General features: G+C 42.2%; 1 protein-coding gene across 11 annotated transcripts in view; it reads left to right on the plus strand.

Moving 5' to 3' along the window:
* HIVEP2 (HIVEP zinc finger 2) overlaps nucleotides 1-15,387 on the plus strand; it is a 137,369-nt gene extending 121,982 nt beyond the window's left edge. For all 11 annotated transcript variants that reach the window (XM_068184749.1, XM_068184746.1, XM_068184752.1 and 8 more), the window contains 4 exons: nucleotides 1,894-2,069; nucleotides 4,666-4,767; nucleotides 5,280-6,190; nucleotides 12,834-15,387. In XM_068184749.1, coding sequence (XP_068040850.1) covers nucleotides 1,894-2,069; nucleotides 4,666-4,767; nucleotides 5,280-6,190; nucleotides 12,834-13,652 — 2,008 coding nt within the window. In that variant the 3' untranslated portion in view covers nucleotides 13,653-15,387. The remainder of the gene's footprint in view (nucleotides 1-1,893; nucleotides 2,070-4,665; nucleotides 4,768-5,279; nucleotides 6,191-12,833) is intronic.
* The last annotated feature ends 4,681 nt before the right edge of the window (nucleotides 15,388-20,068 follow it).

Here is a 20,068-nt window from a genome sequence, read left to right on the forward strand (position 1 = left end):
TTTCTCTTAGAGTCATTGTTATGATGAAGCATACTTAAAGAGTCAAGGTCAGTTGTGGCCAAAAACCATCTATATGAATGATGAAGAGACACATGTTTTATTGTCTTTGTGTCCAATGGGATCTGACAGGTGACAGAAGCCAGTGGAATGAGGTCGAGCAGAAGAGCAGAGATGGAGCAACAGAAAAGCACATGTAATAGCATAGCATTTATCTTACCAGTATCAATCAGGGGTGGTACTGTAGACTCCATCCCAGCAAAATCAGACTGTAAGGAGAGATGAAGAGAAGATAAAATAGCAGTATTTCAAATAACAATGGGCTTTTTTTTTTTTTTGTCTGTGGGAGAAGGCTTGGAGGAAGTTGATGAAGCAGTGGATAGAGAGATGACTAGCAGTCATTGGCATGTGCAAATGGAGAACCTGGGAAATGGGGTGGCCAGACAGCCAAGATCCCAAAAATATTGTACAGAAAACCTGCTAGAGAGATGACTAAATATTACATTACATTAGACTATTCCAGTTATGTCCATGCTGCCAGGGATAATGAAGGATATGGGAGAGGTACAACTTTGTTAGAAATGAGATGAAAAAACCTTAATTTAGGCATCTGCATTTGAAAGAGGACCTGATGTGTTTAAAAGATAAGAAGATGGACTTGAGACCAGGACACTGTTTTATGTTTTTCTAAAATATTAACTTCAGAATTTATATTGCTCATGATATAGCTAAACATATGGGAAAGTGTTCATCTAAGAACAGCACACTTGAAAAACATTCCAGCTCTGCAACCCAAAAATTGCTATCTTTTTCTTGTAGAGTTATCATCACATTAACAGAATCTTTCATACAGTCCCTTTTTTATTTAAAGTACTGAATGTCAGTACCAACAATATTTTGTGAGTTGTGCATCCATAGAATGACTAAAAGTACTTTGTGCTGCTTAGGAAGAGGGCAATGGAGGACAGAGGGCAGAAGAAATATTATTTCTCAGTTCTTACACTTCCTGAATTTTACTTTGAATGAATGATGGAATTCTTCCCCAAAGGAATGCCCAGCAGTCTTCAAACCTCAGAACAGCCTGAGAAGATTCCCTAGACTCTTTTAGATTTCATTAACAATTTAGCATGATAATAAAGGCAATGTACAGCTTTACATAGATTTTCATATCTTATTTATTTTCTAACTGCACACTATGTCATCAGCAAAAATAGTATAGAAAGCTTACGTGTCTGTGATAAGAAAAAATTCATTGATTTCATTGATTCATTGATACTTCTTCAAAGTATCTGTGTTTGACATATACCATTTTATTTCTAAAGCATCACATTCTTGAGTGAAATCAACTTGGTGTCTCTTTAGGGAGCAGTTTATCTTTGGGAATGTCAGGCATGTGTAATGTGAATGAATGCATCCTTGCTCATCATCTTTGTTCCCTTTTTGCTTAATGGGAAGAAACGGGCATTTCCAGGATGTGATTTATCTGATCCCAAGGGATAAATACACTAAAATAGTTAAATGAACCGTGCTGCAAAACAACGCTGTTTTCAGTTATGGTAAATGTCTGTGCTGTACAAGACTACAATGAGCTGAAATCCAACCTGCAGGCTTATATTTGTAATTGTGTCTATAGGAATGGTCGTTCACTGGTTTCCTGACAAGCTGTTTATACTGTTCTCATACTGCAACCTGTTGGTCTCATATTGTTTAAATACACTGGGACCAGTACATTCTCTGAAAGCCAAATACTTTATGAGTTCCAGACTGAAAATTCAGTAGTTCCTTTGGACTTCTCTGAGTTTGCTTTATCGATGAGGATCAGATGCATAGAAATGATGTTTGTACATGTATAAGACCTAAGTCTGTATGACTTAAATACTTGCTCTCTTCCAACAGGTATAAATCAAATGAGGATTATGTCTATGTCAGAGGTCGTGGCCGAGGAAAGTACATTTGTGAAGAATGTGGCATTCGCTGTAAAAAGCCAAGCATGCTCAAAAAACATATCCGCACTCACACTGACGTCCGGCCTTATGTATGCAAGCTGTGCAATTTTGCCTTCAAAACTAAAGGTACTTGACCTTTTTTGCTGAACTCTTGCCACTTCCGGAGCTATTTTGCCCTCTGGCATCCAATCACCCATTGTAATCAAGGAGAGTATTTTCTTGAGAATAAAATTGTTGTGTTTATATATACAGGACTGTATAAGAGAGTTAGTTCTCTTCTGTTTAATTGATCCAGGGGTTTTTCAAGACTCTGAGACTCCTTGGATAGCTTCATTAAGACCTAGAGGCTCTTGGCTGGTCCTTCTGTCTGCAGGGGAAATGTAGTAGCATAAGAACCACCCCGAAAAATAATACTCTGCCAACATTGTTACATGGTGCAAATTTTAATTGCAGCTACATTTAAATGCTACCAGGAGATCATACTTCTTATGACATAATGTAGAAGCAGAGCATCAGCTGCTGAGGAATACATGCCTTCACAGGCTTTACAGTGGGTCAGTTTCAAGTTTATAAATAATATATGTCTCCTAGATGGGCCAGTCCATCCACAGTGGCATTAATTATGAATAGAGATCTGATAGCTTCTGTTCACATGTATTTATCAGCACAGAAAAAAGCTTCCATTTGTCACCCCGTGGCCACAGATAATGATATTCTTTGGAATTCAGATTCATGATGCAACCATCTCCTTGAAAAAAAATCCTTTCCTTGGTATCATTTCTTTGTAGCACATCCTAAATGAGCCTTAGATTCTCAGTTCCTTAGCTTCCCTTTGGCAGACAAAAGAATGGATTCTGGTCCCAGTGCAGTGAAAGTTAACTCAAAGTGAGAGAAAGGAAGCTGAAGGAAATTTCTCCCAAGATCACCATGCAGCTTCATGGCTGTTTAGAGGATTGAGAATTGTAATAGTTTCCATCACTCCAGCAATTCTTCTGTGCCAAAGATGGGAACAGCTGATGGATGTAGTAGACGCATCAGCCTAATTTGAGAACTTTCATGGGCATGTAGAGACAAAGACAAGGAGCTGCTTGTTTGTGGTCCCAGTAGATCATCTGGTGAGCTGTTCTCATATCATTGCTTACATTTGTCATTGCTGGAGGAATGGGTCTTGAGTAGGGACTTGAAGTACATGACAGTATTGTGGTTTTATAGCTGTGTTCAGAGAAGACATTCCAGGAAGAAAAGATGGCATGGAAAAAAAAAAAAAAAGAAATTGCTTGCTGTGGCTGGCATTTCTGACAAAGAAATATGGAGGAGGTGGTTTGCAATTGCACAGAAAGGGAGTGAATAGCAGGACAGTAGGTTAGCCTTCAAAGTACAAGAAGTGTTTAACTGGTGCATTACTGATTATAAGCAGCTCTCAGCCTCATAACTGCTGTTGCTACTTTGCTGAGAGCAGTAGGGGAAAAAATTTCAGAGGTACTTAGGTTTTCAGTTTTTATGAGCATTTAGCCATCCAGAAGCATCAATGTCCAAGTTAGATTTTTCATGCAGTGCACGGGCTCAAGAAACTCCTAATGAGAAGGGAATTATTTAAACTAGCTGGAACTGAAAGTCAGAGAAGAGCCTGGTTTGTGACTTTCTAAGCCCACCTGCACTATCCAGCAGAGGAGTGCAGTGTTCCTGACCCAAGATGGCATGTGCCACAACACCATCTGGAGATGCTGGTTGGGCTCATAGAAGCAGCATAAATGCATTTCCAGAGGGCTTCCCTTGAGCTAAGAAGAACCATGTCTTTGTAGTGGGTTGGGTTTGCTTGTGCCATGCTTTCCCTTTGGGGTGTTGCAAATGAGGCTGAAGTAGCAAATGGATTAGAGCGATATTCTCCAGCTTGTGCTTTGTGCTCAAGATTCTTTGTGATGAAATGTCTCTTGGGGCCAATCTCAACCCAGTTTTTTAATCTATGAGAAAACAGACCAAGACAGGCACTCCAGAAAGTCAATAGACTAGTGTTAGATTGCTCCCTCAAGGGGATGGGAGATTTGCTTTCAAATCTCTGCTGTGTCTGGTTTAGATCCATGTTCTAAATTTGGGAGCTGAACCTGAATTTCCTACATCCCTGATGGGAGCTGTAAGCACAGGTCCTCTCAGTTCAGAGACTGCAGCTAGATGGTAAACTTGCATAGAGAAGTGTCCTATAACTGTCTTTTTTTTTTTTTTTTTTTTTTTTGTGGGGTATTTTGCTTCCAAATGCTTCAGTTACATGGAGCATTGGGAAACCATGAACCAAGTATATGAGAGAGCCCTTACCTTGAAAGTGCCACTGTGTAAATTGGAGGATAAGCCATGATGGCTGCTGTGCTGTGGTCTTACTTCAATGTCTAGGCAGTCTGTACATATCATGAACAGTGAGTCCAGGAACAGATAACATCCAAAAGTGAGTTTTGTAGGGGTGCCTAAATATCATGTGGAAAATTGGAGAGATGCCTATGTACCTCCCAGGCCCTGAATTTATTTGAATTTTTTATTTTCCAAAGATATAAGAACCCAGTCTCATTAAAACAGGCTCTGAGGCCAGTGGTCTTGATGAGTCAGCCCTATCTGTTGTGTTTTCTAAAGCTAAAACCCATTATCTGCAGCATAATGGAGTTAAGATACACCAAAACCTTACTTGAAGAGTGTTTGTTGTTGTATGTTAATTACATTAATCTCTGATCCATAGGGAATCTGACAAAACATATGAAGTCTAAAGCACACATGAAAAAATGCTTGGAGCTTGGAGTATCAATGACATCTGTAGATGATACTGAAACTGAAGAAGCAGGTATGTCAGAACGATTTAATTTAGCTGGAAGGGCCTCATTCCCACAAAAGTATGGAAAGTATGGAGTCTGCAAATGACTCACTGCACTTTAGCACAGTGATGGGCATGGGAAAATATATTACGAGTATTTGGGGCATTTTTAATTGAGAGTTAACATTGTAATAAATGGAAGCAAAAAAATATATAAATCCTATCTAGTTGTCTGGGTTATACTTTTTTACATGAAGAGGCACTAGAAATAAAAGTATGGCCTGTTGTCATCTGTCTCATACAAGGCTCCCAATAGTGAAGTTGCGAGGTAGTATAGGATTAATTAGCTTTAATACTTCAAGTATAGAATTTTAGATACTATTTTGAAAAAAATATGTTTTTAATCAATGAGGAATGTCTTTATGCAGCCATCTCACATGAAGAGCATCCAGCGATGGTAATGAGAGTGCTGGGTGGGGAATGGTTGTGGCATGAGAGGTGGGATATGTGCTAATCATTTGGACTTGCTGTGGTTGTTTCAGAAAATATGGAGGACATGCAGCAGGAGGCAGAGAAGAGCAGCAACCTGGCAGGGCTGTCAGCAGAGCACCAGTTTTCTGACGCGGAGGAATCAGATGGTGAGGACGGCGATGACAATGATGAAGATGATGAAGATGAGGATGATTTTGATGATACTCAGGGAGACTCAACACCAAAAACCAGATCAAGAAGCACCAGCCCGCAGCCCCCTCGGTTCTCCTCCCTGTCAGTGAACTCGGCTGGGGCATCGCAGGGGGCTTCCCCAGAGGGCTCCCTTTCAATGGGACATTCTTCCCTCATCAGTTACTTGGTCACCTTACCTAGCATTCAGGTTACTCAGCTTATAACACCAAGCGACTCCTGTGATGACACACAAATGACAGAATATCAGAGATTTTTCCAGAGTAAGAGTACGGATTCAGAGCCCGATAAAGACAGATTGGACATACCCAGCAGCATGGATGAGGATTACACGCTTTCGTTAGATCCCAGTTCTTCTCCGAGGGACCTCTCACCTTCCAGTCGACAATCGTCACCTGGCTACGATTCTTCACCCTACAGAGATAACTCACCAAAGAGGTATTTAATGCCAAAAGGGGATTTGTCACCCAGAAGACATCTGTCACCCCGACGAGATATTTCACCCATGAGGCACCTTTCCCCACGGAAAGAGGCTGTGCTGAGGAGAGAGTTATCACCAAGACGGGACGTGTCACCAAGACGTCACCTATCGCCAAGGAGACCAATGTCACCAGGGAAAGATATCTCTGTTCGAAGAGATTTGTCTCCCAGGCGAGAGAGGAGATATATGGCCTCTGTTAGAGCAGCATCTCCCCGGAGGGGCTTGTACCATAATCCAGCATTGTCCATGGGTCAATATTTACAGTCTGAATCTATTCCAGTGGGACATTCAGTAAGTATGAACGAATATTTTCATTCCCCTTGTCAAAAACTGTGCTCTCTCTTACTGAACTTGAGCATTTCAAAAATCTTTGCAGCTTTGTAGAAGAAGAAGGCATAAACTTTGAGCCTTGGTGGGAAGTCCTGGAACAAATGCAAGAAATTTGGAATAGACAGAGACTAAGTCAGGATGCTGATTCATTTAGATGCACTAGAGTCAGCCTAAGGGGCAAATGTTCACTTGGTAGAACCCTGAGTAACTCCATGAACTTCAATGAAATTAGGCTGGTTTGCATTTTCTGCCTCCATATTCATTATATATAATTTTTAAATGGTCCAGAAAGCTTACATGGTTTGTGAGGCTTGCTTCTGCACTGTAAAAAATCTTGTACTTCCCGGACTCTCAGATGAGATTCAGCCAAAATCAAGGCTTAAAGCCCTGTTCTTGTGGTATGGTGCCCATCACTGAGCATTGTTTAATGGAATAAAAATGCAAAGATAATGGAGCCTCTTAGAAAAGCAGAGTGTACACTGAAATCATGATCTGTGGCTTGAATTTAAAGGATATTATTGTGTGAGAGGAGCAGGCAGCTGTCTGCCCCGCAGAAAGTGCTGCAACTGTCTGGGTGTAGATAAGCAAAACTTGCGCAGCTGCTGTCTGTGCTCTTCCCTTTTGGTAAATCAGCTCTCAGAAACTGCCAGATTGGCACTTTTGACCAGCCCTAGCATTCACAAAGCACTTCCTCCACAAATAGATTACATCTTCAGGGTAAGGAATGGCCTTGCTCAGTGTGAATTTACATGTTTATTTACTCTGCTTTCCTGGCCATGTTGCTGTCGTGGCTGCCCTCTCACTGCCTGTGTGGGTTCAACCTGGGCAAGCTGTGACAGTCTCAGGTTCCCCCAGAGCTCCTTGCTCCCTGCTCTTCTCCTGTCTGGCCTCTTCTACCTGCTTCCCCATTGCAAGTCTTCTTGGCTCTCCATATAGTCTTTGCGGTGTTCCTCTGTGGAGAAGAATTGAACCCTGAACTCATACAGTCAGCGTTTCTCAGCTCTGGTGTGATTTCCTCTGTAGAGTCAGGCTGATGTGTTATCTACTCCCAGGAAGGGAGTGAGGGATGCACCTGGGCAAATATGGTTGGAGCAGGGGTGGACCAAAAAGAGCTGAGATGCTGCCAGCCTGGCAGATCCAAAGTGATTTCCCAGCATTTTGGGGGTATAAGGGAAAGCTGCAACTTGAGTGTCCATATTTATAGGAGAGAGCAACACAGGTGCTTCTCCCACATTTTAGACATTGTCCCATGACCTAGTAAGTTCTTCAAAAGAGCACTGAAGAGGGGTGTCTGATTAAATGGTCCTTGAGAAAGGGCATGCTGAAACCCTGCTGCACTCTCACAGGAGCGATCACTGCACAGCTGAGAGAGGATACAAATCCCACCAGCAGTTCTACTGACTACGTGAGGAAGCACAAGTGGGTGAAAAGTCACCAATTGAACTAGTCATGATGTCTTAGTATCAAATGAATGGGATCATATGGGATTCTACAGCTGACATTGTGCAGGGTGCCCCAGTCCCTCCTGTCCCACATGATATACACTGGCATCCTGTAGTAAAGATTTTAGAGGAGTAATGATGCTAGCAAAAGTGTATGTTAACAGTCATCCTTAGCCATCTGACAGTTCTTGCTGTAATATTTTTCTTATGCATTATGCATACCTTCCAGCAAGGCATTTAGCACATTGTAAGGACTTTCTTAACACTTCTCACTCCTTCTTTTGAAAATTCCACCATGCCAGATGGACTTCTAACACTTACCTTGTTTTTGAGGTAGTCAGGCAAGTGGTAGTGAAAAACACAATGTAAAAGATCAGTTGTCTTACAGAAATCATCAGTAACTTGATGGCATGTTGAGTGTTTTGAGAGAGAAGGCCAGACCTTAGCAGAGTCACTACAACCTGAATACAGGAGGCATCTCTGGAAGCAGAGCCCAGGCAAACTTAAATGAGAAAAATGACAAGTGAGGATGATTGCCCATTGCAACAAATGACTGCAAGGAAGGAAAGATGGATTCCTCATGTCTTGATGGCTTTCTGGAAAATGTACTTTAGCCAAACATTAGACAAGCTTAAGTGAAACACAAGTTATTATACTCAGCATGTGGGAAGACAAATAGCACCTGAGCTTGCTATAAATGAAAGCTGTCAGAGAAGAAAAAGGCATAAAGGTTGTTTTTCACTTTTTAGAGTAGCGAAATCCAGCAAACCAGAATATCATTAGCAGCTGCATTGGTGATGCTCATGCTGGCTTACAATCCTTAAAATACTTCAAGAGTTGCATTGGGTTCCCAGTCCTTGCAGGAATAAGAGCAGTTTTGTGCTTCTAGTGCCTTCAGTTCCCAGAAGAAGCCAGTTTTCTTTCTTCTCAACTGAAATTGATGTATTTGCTCTAGTCTCTTTGGCCAGTGCTAGTCTAGTTATTCTTCATCTTGCTTCCTGTTGAATGTCCATGCACTTTGGTGGTGTCATGCTCAGTCATTGAAAGCACCACATAGAAAGCAATTAAAATTATTTGTTTAGGAAGTGGAAAAGAGCATGGTGAAAGTAAGTATTTTTTTAGATTGTATAAAAATACAGGAAAATACTTGTTTTCTCCTTTGGCAATCAATAGCAGGATACACTCTTGCAACAGAATACTCTCTCTAAAGTAGCCTAAGTCTGTAGTGTGGGCTGGGTCACACTTGGCTTTGACTAGTTAAATTGGTATCTTTAAAATTAATGCCAGATATCTTCCGCTCTCTAAATACATTCGGGATCTTATCTTCTGCCAATGACAGAGGTTTCTTTCCTTACTGAAGAGGCTGATGCCATTATGAAAGGGCTCATATTCTTCTTCCCAGTCATCTTCTGTCAGTCCTGAGAGAAAGAGTAGGAATAGGAAGGCTTCATTTATTCGCCCTCAGTGAATCTCCTTTCACATTTTAGTTTGGATCAGGCATATGTCTCTGTTGTTACATTTTTTGTGTTTTGACTCACATTTTCAGCTCAGTCTTGTAGTAAGTGACCTGGATTGTTGTCAGATGGAATTAAACTGAAAATGTGCACCAGGAGGGCAGCAGGTGCACTTGAACTGTGAGTGGCCATTCAAGTGGTGGCAAAGAGGCCATATAGGGCTAATCTGAAGCAACCTTCCCTTCCAAACCCACAACACTTGCATTGTGAATATGGGATCCAGCACAAACAGTTTTTACTCCATTCCTGCTTGTCCCAACCCTTAGTACACCCTGCTACTTCCTAGTGCAGACCAGAACCTTTGCCTCTTCTTTTAGTCCCAGGATAAACACAAGAAGATTGAGAAGGTACCTTGCAGTGAGTAGTGCAGACTGGTCTCTCACAATTATTTTAGCTTCTAGGCAGTAGTGGATTTTGCTTCTGTTGCCATCTTGTTGCTCATCTCATTCATTTTGAAGTCTGAAGCCTGTCTTGATATATTCAGAAGGGCTGAAGGGAATTAGGCACCTCTATGACCACTTGAAAGTTGATAGGACTTAAGGTCCTTTGATCATCCCAAACATGGATATTAAATCACTTCCCAAACACTCACTACTTTATCATCTTGAGTGAAATGCATTCTTGTACAGAGAGCCAGAAACTTCTGAATTCCAGGTAAACTGTAAATAGGTTCACTGGTGCATCTGGGCTACTGTGGTGCATTCTGTGTAGGGCTGCAAGTTGAGCTGATCCTGAAAGTGAGTGCCACACAGAGTTATAGTCACTTTATTGAGCATCATGTCTTTCAGAAGGCGCATTGGTAATATGCTCTGTTACTGATTTTCACTATAGAGTTCGGTGTTTTCTGGTTTTTAACTTTAAAAAACCTCAAGTACATTATGACATGCTAATCAAAGAGGCTGTTTTCCACCCAACGTGTTTTTGCAAGCTGTGGTCTGAGGCTGCCCAGAGGATGTCTGTGAAGGGTGCTTGGCTTTGAAATGTGATCTTCCTCTTAATCTCGCAGAGCCTGACTTGGGTGATGTACCAGATACAGGGTAAATCCTATCTCATCCCTGAGGCATTCTGGGGGATTTGTGAAGCTGGGTGTGGTTTTGCTCAGGGGTGTGATGTGGCAGTCTGGCTTTGTGACCAGGTCAGAGCATTTAGTGAAGAGCTGCTACAGAATACTGTTGCTTGGGAAATTATATGTTATAGTTGAAGGGAAATATGCTAAACTGTAACAAATGAGAATTAATAGGAAATGAACTGGATTCCTGTAACCTGACAAAGCAAAGAGCTCAGCTCACAGGACTGGCAGCAACCCATTCTGACTGCACTGCAAAAAGATGCTGTGACTTCCTGCTCTGTGCTCTGTGATCTAATACTTGCCCTGTCAACTGCAGAAAGTCTTTAGATTTTCAGGAAGCTTGTTGAAAAGAGACAGTCTTTCTCTGTGAATGTGTGTATCTGCTTGTAGGAATGAAAATGCTAGTTATTGGTAAAGGAAATAAAAGCAGGGTAAGAGGTAGGAACAGTTGCTAGTGATTGTAGCCATTTATGTTATGTGCTTCCAAACTAACCTGCCAGGGCTAGAGAAAAATTATCCAGTATGTGCTTAGCCAGGCTTGGAAGGTATCCAGTGACATGCACACACTGTCACTGTCTGTGTTAAAATTGGGCACACGAGACATATATTGGATGATGCTGCGGATCTTGAAGCGCACAGCAGTTTCTGTCATGTTAGCCACCTCTATCCAACAAAGACAGACTCTTGCTGTATTTCCTTATGAAACTCTGGCAGGGTAAAACATAAAGCCAGTGTCTTTCTCAATTCGAGATTTGTGTGTGACTAGGTTTATTCTTTGATGAGTTTTACTCCTTTTTTTGCTCAATTTCCCTTAGCCCAAGTTCACACCAGTAATAAATGTCATGGTGTAGGAAACATCCAAAAGGACAATATGACTGAGAAACTAGTTGATAGATCAAAGATGGAAAAAAAATAGGGGCAAGCAGCTGTGCAGAGTGGAAGTTAGTGATAGGAAGGACTGACAGGGTAGGTGAACTGTCTTGTGGCTTGGCAATTGCAATTTATTTTGTATAGTTTTCCCCATTCAGCAATATAATGTGCTGTCACTGTGCTTTCTTATGACAGTTTCTCTTTTATGAGACTCAAGTGTCTCACTTTCTGAATAGGAAAATTCCAAACATAGATTAGTTTCTGAATAATATCTCTGAAGTTTGACTCTGATGATTATGGGTCACCCTTTCCTGTCTCGACATTGATTTATATTAAACAGGACAAAGCATCTGAGTACAGTGAGATTGAGCCCTTGGGTAGCACAGAAACTGAATCTTTAATTGCCCCCTAAACCAGCTCCCTAGGATGGGATCAAGAGGTTGCTTAATGCCTTGAGAGCTAGGATTTCCCAGCAGTGAAGTGCTGCCACTTCAATGCATTGGCATTTAGCAGCACAGTCCTCTGGCTGCCACACCAAGGCTGTGGTAGCAATACAGCTCTGGGGCAATTGATCCATGTTTGGTCAATTTACAGAGCAGAGATGAGTGTTTTCATTCATTTAATTTCATATGAGAGTCCCTGAGAGATGTGTGGCCAAATCCCACATATAACTATGAAAATGTCATCCTGCACTTCTGTCATCATTACTCCTCTGGTCAGCAATAAATGATACTTAATCATCAGATAGCAAACAAATTTTAAAACTTAGGAATGAAAATAAAAAGGAACCCAAAAGCCCAGGGCATATTTAATATTGAGTGGAGATGGAGCTATTTATTCTTTCAAGGCAGGAGCTAATGGGAAGGCAGTGAAAATGTCAATATTGCGAGATTGGCTTTTATTAGCCGTCACAAAATCCCCCATTCTTCTCAATCCCATTATGAGTGGGTGAGTCTCCCTGGGAAAGAATCATCACTTTTGCTCACAGCTGATGCCTGTGCTTTTGTTATTATTTATTGTTTACACTGCAGATAAGCCAGAGGGGTGCTCCATTGTCTCAATGACTAAAAAAATGTGTGTCTTCATCACACAGAGACACTTGAACTTGCATGGAAATACCATCTGCTTTCACCAAGGATTGGGTAAAGCTCCCAGGGAGCAAGTGCCTTCTGTGGGGCTCAAGCAGATTTTTCAGAAGGCAGTAAATACATACATGCTGTCAGATATTCCCCGTTACACCAAGCAGTGGTGCTGAGCAGGGGATGTTCAGATGTGTACTTACTTCCCTGCAATAAAGTTTAAATACCAGCATAATTTTCCAAAAGAGAGGGTAAGATGGATCTCCTGGCCAAATTTCTCCTGGGGAATGAAAATCTATCTATCCCAAATTCTGTTCAAAGTTTCAGTTGAATATAATACCTCCACTTCCTGACCTAAATTGCTGCATTGAGTTGTGAACTCTCTTAACTAGCCACTGCCTTTCACCTCAGAGGCATGAGCCCTGTAGGGCTGAGCTAAGCAAAACATCCTCTGTTGTTTGGATATGCAATTAGTGGAGTTTTCCAAATGCTTTGGGATCCATCTGGATGAAAGGTGCTTCTTGAATGGGAGGTTGTGTTAGACAGGAAAGCAGATAGGTGGTTTGGCAGCCAGACAAGAATTCCGATAGTAGCACTGCTGACATCTCTTTTTTTTTCTTCTGGTTACAGAGGAGGGGGTTGTCTCAGGCCCCTTACTTCAACGTATATGGAGAAAAAGGAGGCATGGAGCACCGCAGGTCTAGCCTGTTCCCTGAAGGTCCGAGCGACTACGTCTTCAGTCATCTTCCACTACACTCCCAGCAACAGATCCGAGCACCTATCCCCATGATGCCTATTGGGGGTATCCAGATGGTCCATTCAGTCCCCGTGGCCCTTTCAGGTTTACATTCTCCGTCCACTCTGGCCCTGCAGAGGGAGGTCTCTGAGGAGAAGCAAAGAGGAACTGCGGAAGCCCTCACAAAAGAGTCGTATAGTGTTTCTAAGCACCACGAGAAACGTACCTCTCCGCACAGCTTGCACCCCGCTACTCCCCCCAGCACCCCCTCCTCGCCGCTGCTGTTGCTGGCTCAGAGCACATCCGAGGACAGTGTCGTGGCTACCGAGAGGGAGCAGGAGGAGAACATACAGACTTGTACAAAAGCCATAGCCTCTCTGCGAATCGCCACAGAAGAAGCTGTTCTGCACGGGGCGGAGCAGCTGCAGAGGCCTTCTGAGCCTCACCAGAAACCCTTAGAAAGTGCACATTTTAGCATTAAACACTTTAGTGGATCTGAGCCGGGCCAGCCCTGTGCCTCAGCCACCCATCCTGACTTGCACGGTGGTGAACAGGACAGTTTTGGTACATCACAGACTGCGCCAGCCCATCCCACCTTTTACAGCAAGAGCTTTGTGGATGTCCAGCAGCTGGGCTTTCACAGCAGGAGTGACCCCCCATCAAGCACACAGGAAAGGAAAGATCCGTCATCTGAGAAGAGCAAGCCGCATTGATCTGAGATGCATGGAGACTTTCATCCATACATTTACCCCACTTTTTTTTTTTCTAGAGATAGAAAAAGTATTCAAATTTACAGCATGCCTGTTCTAAGTTACAGTAGTTTGCTATTATATATACTTTTGTTATATCAAAAGAATTAGATAAAGTAAAAAGACATCATGAGCCTGACCAAAACTAAATTTGAAATTCTTATTGGGTCTGGTACTTTTAAATTGTACAGATGTTTGTGCCTTTTCTTTACTTTGCTTATATTCTTATAAGCATTTTTTTAGCAGTAATTTGTACATATTTTAGAATTTGTGTATCTGCTTTGTAATAAATGTAATTTCTTTCCTTTTTTGGACACTTGGATCTAAATGATGTAAAACAGAACAGCATCAATATATGTGAGGTTGCACTAAAACATATTTTTATATGATTAAAACTGAACAGCTTTTATGTACAGCTCTGATTCTGTAATACTAATATTTATTTACTTTGTTTCATAAATTGTAAATTTTTTTCTTAATGTTGTGGATTGCTTTTCTATGTGAAGCATGGGATTTACTGTTGCGTAATTAGAACAAAATGTATATTGTAAAACAAGATATTTAAACTAGAGTATCTTATATTATTCTGCACTTATGCATTAGTTAAAAAAAAAGATAAAAGATGTATCAGTCAGTTCTTAACTCTTGTAATTTTTTTTGTCTCTTGTTTGCTGGATTGACTATAACTTAAGTGCTGATTGTGATTTTAAACTGATAGTACCGTAAAGCATTAAAGTAAAACAATGTGCTATTGTGAGTTTTTTCAAAGCTTTATAAAACAGTTATAAATATATTAAAAGTATTTGGTCTTATGTGAACATGTTGATCTATATACTCCTTAAAAAGCTATGGGAAAACATTCCACCCCATGTAAATATGTGCATCACTGGTGCCATCTGTGTAGCTCACCGGGACCAGCAGGGTTTGCTATGCTGGTGCTTCCAGGAGCAGGGAGCGGGGCACTGCTGACTGCCAGAGGGCAGAGTCCAGCAGCGTCCTGACCCACTCCCTGGCCTCCAGCAGCAGGGTGGCAAGGCCCCTACGGCCACTTGGGGCTGGGCGAGGAGCTGGCCTGCTGGCTGGACACGCGGCACCCTGCCGAGCCTGGCAGTCCCCTGCTCCTGAGGACTGACCAAGGGGCGTAGGTATCATGAAGAAGTGCTCTGGAGTGTCAGAGAGGGGTTTGGAGAGGAGAAAAAGGTGTTTCCTTGCACTTGAACTCCACTGCTGGCCACTCCCTACTGCAATACCTGTGCCAGCTTCGGGGGAGGCTCCCATTTTGTCCTGTTCCGTCCTGTCCTGTGGATGGAGATGTGTGGCAGCTCCCTGCCGCCAAGGCAGAGAGCATCGCCACCCCAGCCTCTTCTGAAATGGGTTTCATGGGCAAGAAAGTCACAGTCTTCCAGCATAGGGTCTCCACCTGGGAAAGGTTTGCTCCAGAGGGAAGGAAGGAGGAGCCCGGGCTTGTGTTTGAACACGTGTGGTGGGTTACCACTACCACCAGCAGCATGCGTGCCTGCACGCACGCACACACACACGCACTCAAACACACGCATGCATACGCACAGATGAAAGAAACCAACGACCTGGATTATATTTTGTGCTATTTAGTGAATTATAAATCTGTGAAAACAAGTTTGTATATTGAAAATACATCTAAGGAGTGTTCTTTAAAAAGAAATAAATATACAGTTACATGTATGAGGTGTCTAGTTTTCATGTGTTCTTTGAATTTTTCAAGTTTTTTGGTGTTCCAGCATTCTGCACAAGAAGCCCCCTTAAAAATGTGAGTGGTAGTGAAAAATGTAGGCATATGTTGGCTTTCTCACATATTATCAAACTAAACCAGTTTATTTCTTTGCTAATACCGTGTGGGGGCAGAGCCACAGGTGGCATGTTGTCGTAATTCGACATGATGGCATATGATTAGTCTAATGCCATAATGGATGGTGACCACTTCTAAATATTAAAGCTTAGCTTCTCATACCCATTGCAATGTTCTGCCTTTATTCCAGATCATTGTGGTAACCTTGTCAAGATAAGCATGTGCCAGAAAACTGGCTCATCTTCAGACTGGAGAGAGGAGAAACAGTATATGTAGTCGGAGATGAGCAGCCTGTTGGATCATGCTTCCATAAAAAAAGGAGAACTCAATTATACATTTTAAATAAACAAGCTCCATCAGATAAAAGCCTCTCTCCTCCTGGGCTTCATGGCTGTATTGAGAGCAAAATGCTCTGCACAATGATCAGCTAATCAGGTAATCATAGATATTTTATTAAAAGGGAACCAGGCAACCTCTGATGGTAAATGCTCTATTAACATTGCCTCTGTAAGCAACCCTCTTACTGTGGGAGTTACCTCTGACTTGTTTGATTATTTTAATTGATTTGCAGCTGCAGTTTGCCATCCACCTTCTCAGCCTTGGGGCATTTTTTTTTATAATCACTGAGCAAGTATCACTGAAATTACATGTGATATTTTTGGGTTACAATGGAGCAACGCTGAAGAGGTTTCAGGTACTTACATTCTTAATTGTATTTTCTTAATGAGCTAATGTGTATACAGTGCTTCGAAAAAAAACATTTCCTCATACAAGGCATAGGCATCAATGATGACTTTTCATGCTTTGTAAAGGGTGTGGAGGAGAAATGGCAAGCGTCTGACAGAATTTTCCCAGGCATGAGCAATTTTCAGAATCAACTGTGCAAGCACAGCAACAGGGACTTGGGGGCAAATAGTTCCGTGAGCGCTCTGCCTGCACTTCCCAGTGCAGCCCCCTCCAGCTGCCTGTGGAGATGATGGTGTGGGGCTGTTTGTGCCCCGCTGTGATGAGCCTTCGGCTTCAGCCTCCGTGCTGGGAGAATGCAGCTGCATGGTTCCCTGCCGGGAATGTCAGTCTCCAGGCAGGACTGGAGCTGCCTGTGTGACACAGCCCCTCTGAGGGTGATGGGGAGGGGATTCCTCCATAATACGCAGTGCAGTGGATGCACGGAGGTCTCTTTGGACCAAAAAGTGTAACCCTGAGCTCTCTGATGTAAACGTTTTGTGTTTTTAAAGGGGTGAAAAGAAGAGATTTAACAGGGCACTCTAGAAGAAACTGCAGGACCGAACAAGGATCCTTATATAAAATGTGATAAAAAAATTCTATGTCAGGAATATAATTACCTATTATATTTTTCAAGGGGGTGATAATTTTCTATGAAGATCCATATGTCTTTTCTGTAAAGCACAAGGGAAATACAGATGCTCTGGCAAGCTCTCTTGTCTTCTCTCAGAATACTGTCACTAGAGTCACTTCAGGACTTACTCGTGTCAGCAAGACAGAGGGTGTATCAGTCTCATAGAACTGCCTGCACAATCCTCTCACAAAGCTTTAGATTCTGACTCAGGGTAGTAACTCTATCGCATGTTAAATACTTCTATGGGGACGTCCCCACTGCAGGACACACTGCCAGCAGTGAATTATAATTAGCACCAATAAAGGGCATCATTAATTTTAGCAGACCCAAATGGAGTCAAAGGACTTAAATGCAAAAATTTCAATTCAAGAATGCTGCGGTCAATTCCCATTTAACCCTAGAGGCACCTCAATTTACAAGGTGCCCTGCCTTATTTGAAGCTGTTTCCTGCTTTTGGGCATGAGGTGAACTTCTCTTCTTGGAACTGCTTCACTCCTCTGCCCCTCCCACATTGACCTAGACACTAGAAAGTGTGTATTTCTTGCCCTAGATCCTCCAAGGGATCTACTGATCCCTTGGCCCTGCTGAGTGGGTCTTTGAAAATACCTGACATATGATGAAATATGCTTCCCTCTTGAATTATACTTTTGGCAAGTGCTGTCACTGACTCTTACAGATTAGTGATTTGGTCCCCATTTATGGATATCTACAAAAAGCCCAAACCACCCCAAATCTGTGCTGAAACTGGCTAGATCCACATCTCAAATGTCCTAGGAGACTTTGTGCCCTAAAATGCCCCACAAGAAGTTTTTTGTTTCCAGCTGAAGTTCTCCTACTGTGAAACAAAATATTCAAGATTCACTGGATCATCATTACTGTAGGCTATTGTCCCGAAGAGGAAGAGCTGTTGGATGTGCCCTGCTCAGCAGGAAGAGAGCTGCCTGGAAAGCTGGTGAGTAGAGTGGTGTTACAGAGACTTAGAATGACAAGGACTGAGTTCAAGCAGCTCTCTGCCTGAAGTCTTCTAAACAGCTTGGAGAGCACAGTTTCCAAACACGCTTGCTACTTAGCATCAAGCTCCTGTCTGACGTGGCTGAGTTTCTTATGTCCATGGAGGTGGGCCAAAACTTAAAATTCTGGGCTTCAGAGTGAGGAACAAATCCCAAAAGTTAGGTGTCACAGTGCCTGAATCCTTTATTGGATTTTGTCCTAAATAGCTCAGGGAGAACAAGCCTTATTGATTTATTTCATTGTCCAGTGGAACAAGTCAATGGGAGTTATCCTTTTAAGTCGTTCAGCCACCCCTGAAAATCTCAATCAATATTCTCTAAAGAATGTCCTTAAAGTAAATCCAGGATATTCAATGCAAAACCTGCACAGCATATCATATATTTTAGTCTAATCACTATTTTGGTGGGGTTTTTTTTTTCAGTTAAGATGCCTGCATGAAAAAATCAGCAGTCTGTGTACTAATTGAGTTTATTACAGTGACAATGTTCCTGTGCCCTTTTCTCAAACACAGATTACACACACTAAACACAGACCCTGAACATATGCTTACTGTAAGGTCAATTTAAGATGAAAATGCTGGATAGCTTGACTTGTTCTGCAATTATTCTTGGGGTCTTTACATATGCTACATCTGTCACGTGTGTTTGCAACTATCTTTAATATGCCTGCTTTTAAATGGCTTTGGAACCACTGATAGCACCAGGAATGTGAGAGACAGCTTTCATTGCAAAATGTTTGGCTTTTGCCCCTGTGATGATGCCTACATGAGATATAATAAGCTGATTTGTTGTGTGTACATAAGTCTTTTCCAAGTGATTGTGCTTGGTAACAAAAGCTCTTTCTAAGAGTTTCTTTAATTTGTGAGTATAGAACTGGCCTGTACATATGTGTAGGGCTTTAGTAGGCATATGATAGAAGTTAAGGAAATGTCTCTATATTTTCATACAAGATAATCTTAAGTGGAGGCAGAACTGAATGAAACTCAACCTTGGGAGCAAAGACCCACAGGAGTTCCCATAAAGGGATGAACATGAATGAATCCCCATAAACAATGAACCACAAGAATCCCCAAAAAGAACAAACTGGCATTCAGGACTGCTGTCTCTCCATGCTGGCAAATGTCTGCACAAGGTGCCTTGATATAATTTTCCCTGAACTTTAAGAAATATGGATGGTCTTCTATTGCACTGTGCATTGCTGTATATGTTGCAAAATCATGTCCTACAGGCAAGGTTCTCACCCATGGTACATCAGGCACCAGTGTACCTCTGCCGTAGGGCAGCCAAGGGACTCAGGGAGCCTAACACCTCCAAGGTCTGTTCAAGCATGCAAATAGCCTACAAGATCTGCTTGCAGGCTGGACTGAAGGCTGGTGGGAGCAGTGGTAGAAGAAAACAACAGCTTTCTGAAAACCAGAAAATTTTTCTGCTCTAGTGAGTTTCCTTGCTTTTCTGCATTGTATGAATATGCATTCTGAAGCTGACATGTCGAGGGGAGTTTGGTCAGCAGGAGGCTTAAAAAAAAAAAAAAAAAAGCCAAACAATATTACTCTATAAACTGCTTTTTCAGATACCTTCCTGATGAGTGACATCTCTGAACTGACAGGAGCGCTGCAAAGCGAAACAGCTGAGATGAATATGCATGGCAGCACACAGCCCCATGAGCACCCAGTGAACTGGAGAAAGCCAGAGGAGGCAGATCCAGCTCCCTACTGAAGAACAGCATTTCTTTTCCTCCATCTCCTGCCAGAATATAAGAAGAGGCTGACATCCTGCTATAGAAACTAATGGAGTTTCCACATTCATTTGAACAGCAGGAGGTGTAGTCTCTGAAGGCTTGTTTCCATGAGGTGATGAGAAATCTTGCTGCTAAAGTTGCAGAGGAATGTCAGAGTACTTGGCATTTTGCCATTTCAACCTCTTTAATTCCCATCTGTTCCTAGAGAAGCAAAGGTCTTTGCCTGGTTCAGCTGTACTCTGCCAGGGCTTTGGGGGGCAGCTTTGGGCCATGGGAGGAGGTGGTCCCTGAATGTCCTTGTTTCTGGTATAAACACCCTGAATCCTCTGAGCACCTTAGCCCATTAGCAGTAGTCTGCAAGGCAAAGGAAGGCTTGGGAAGAACCTGTGTGCTTATTCTTCCTAAACAGATCTACACTTAAAATCTCTAAGGGGTTACTTTGATAGAGTA

This window comes from Anomalospiza imberbis, chromosome 3, assembly GCF_031753505.1.
Source record: "Anomalospiza imberbis isolate Cuckoo-Finch-1a 21T00152 chromosome 3, ASM3175350v1, whole genome shotgun sequence".
In the NCBI taxonomy this organism is placed as follows: Eukaryota; Metazoa; Chordata; class Aves; order Passeriformes; family Viduidae; genus Anomalospiza; species Anomalospiza imberbis.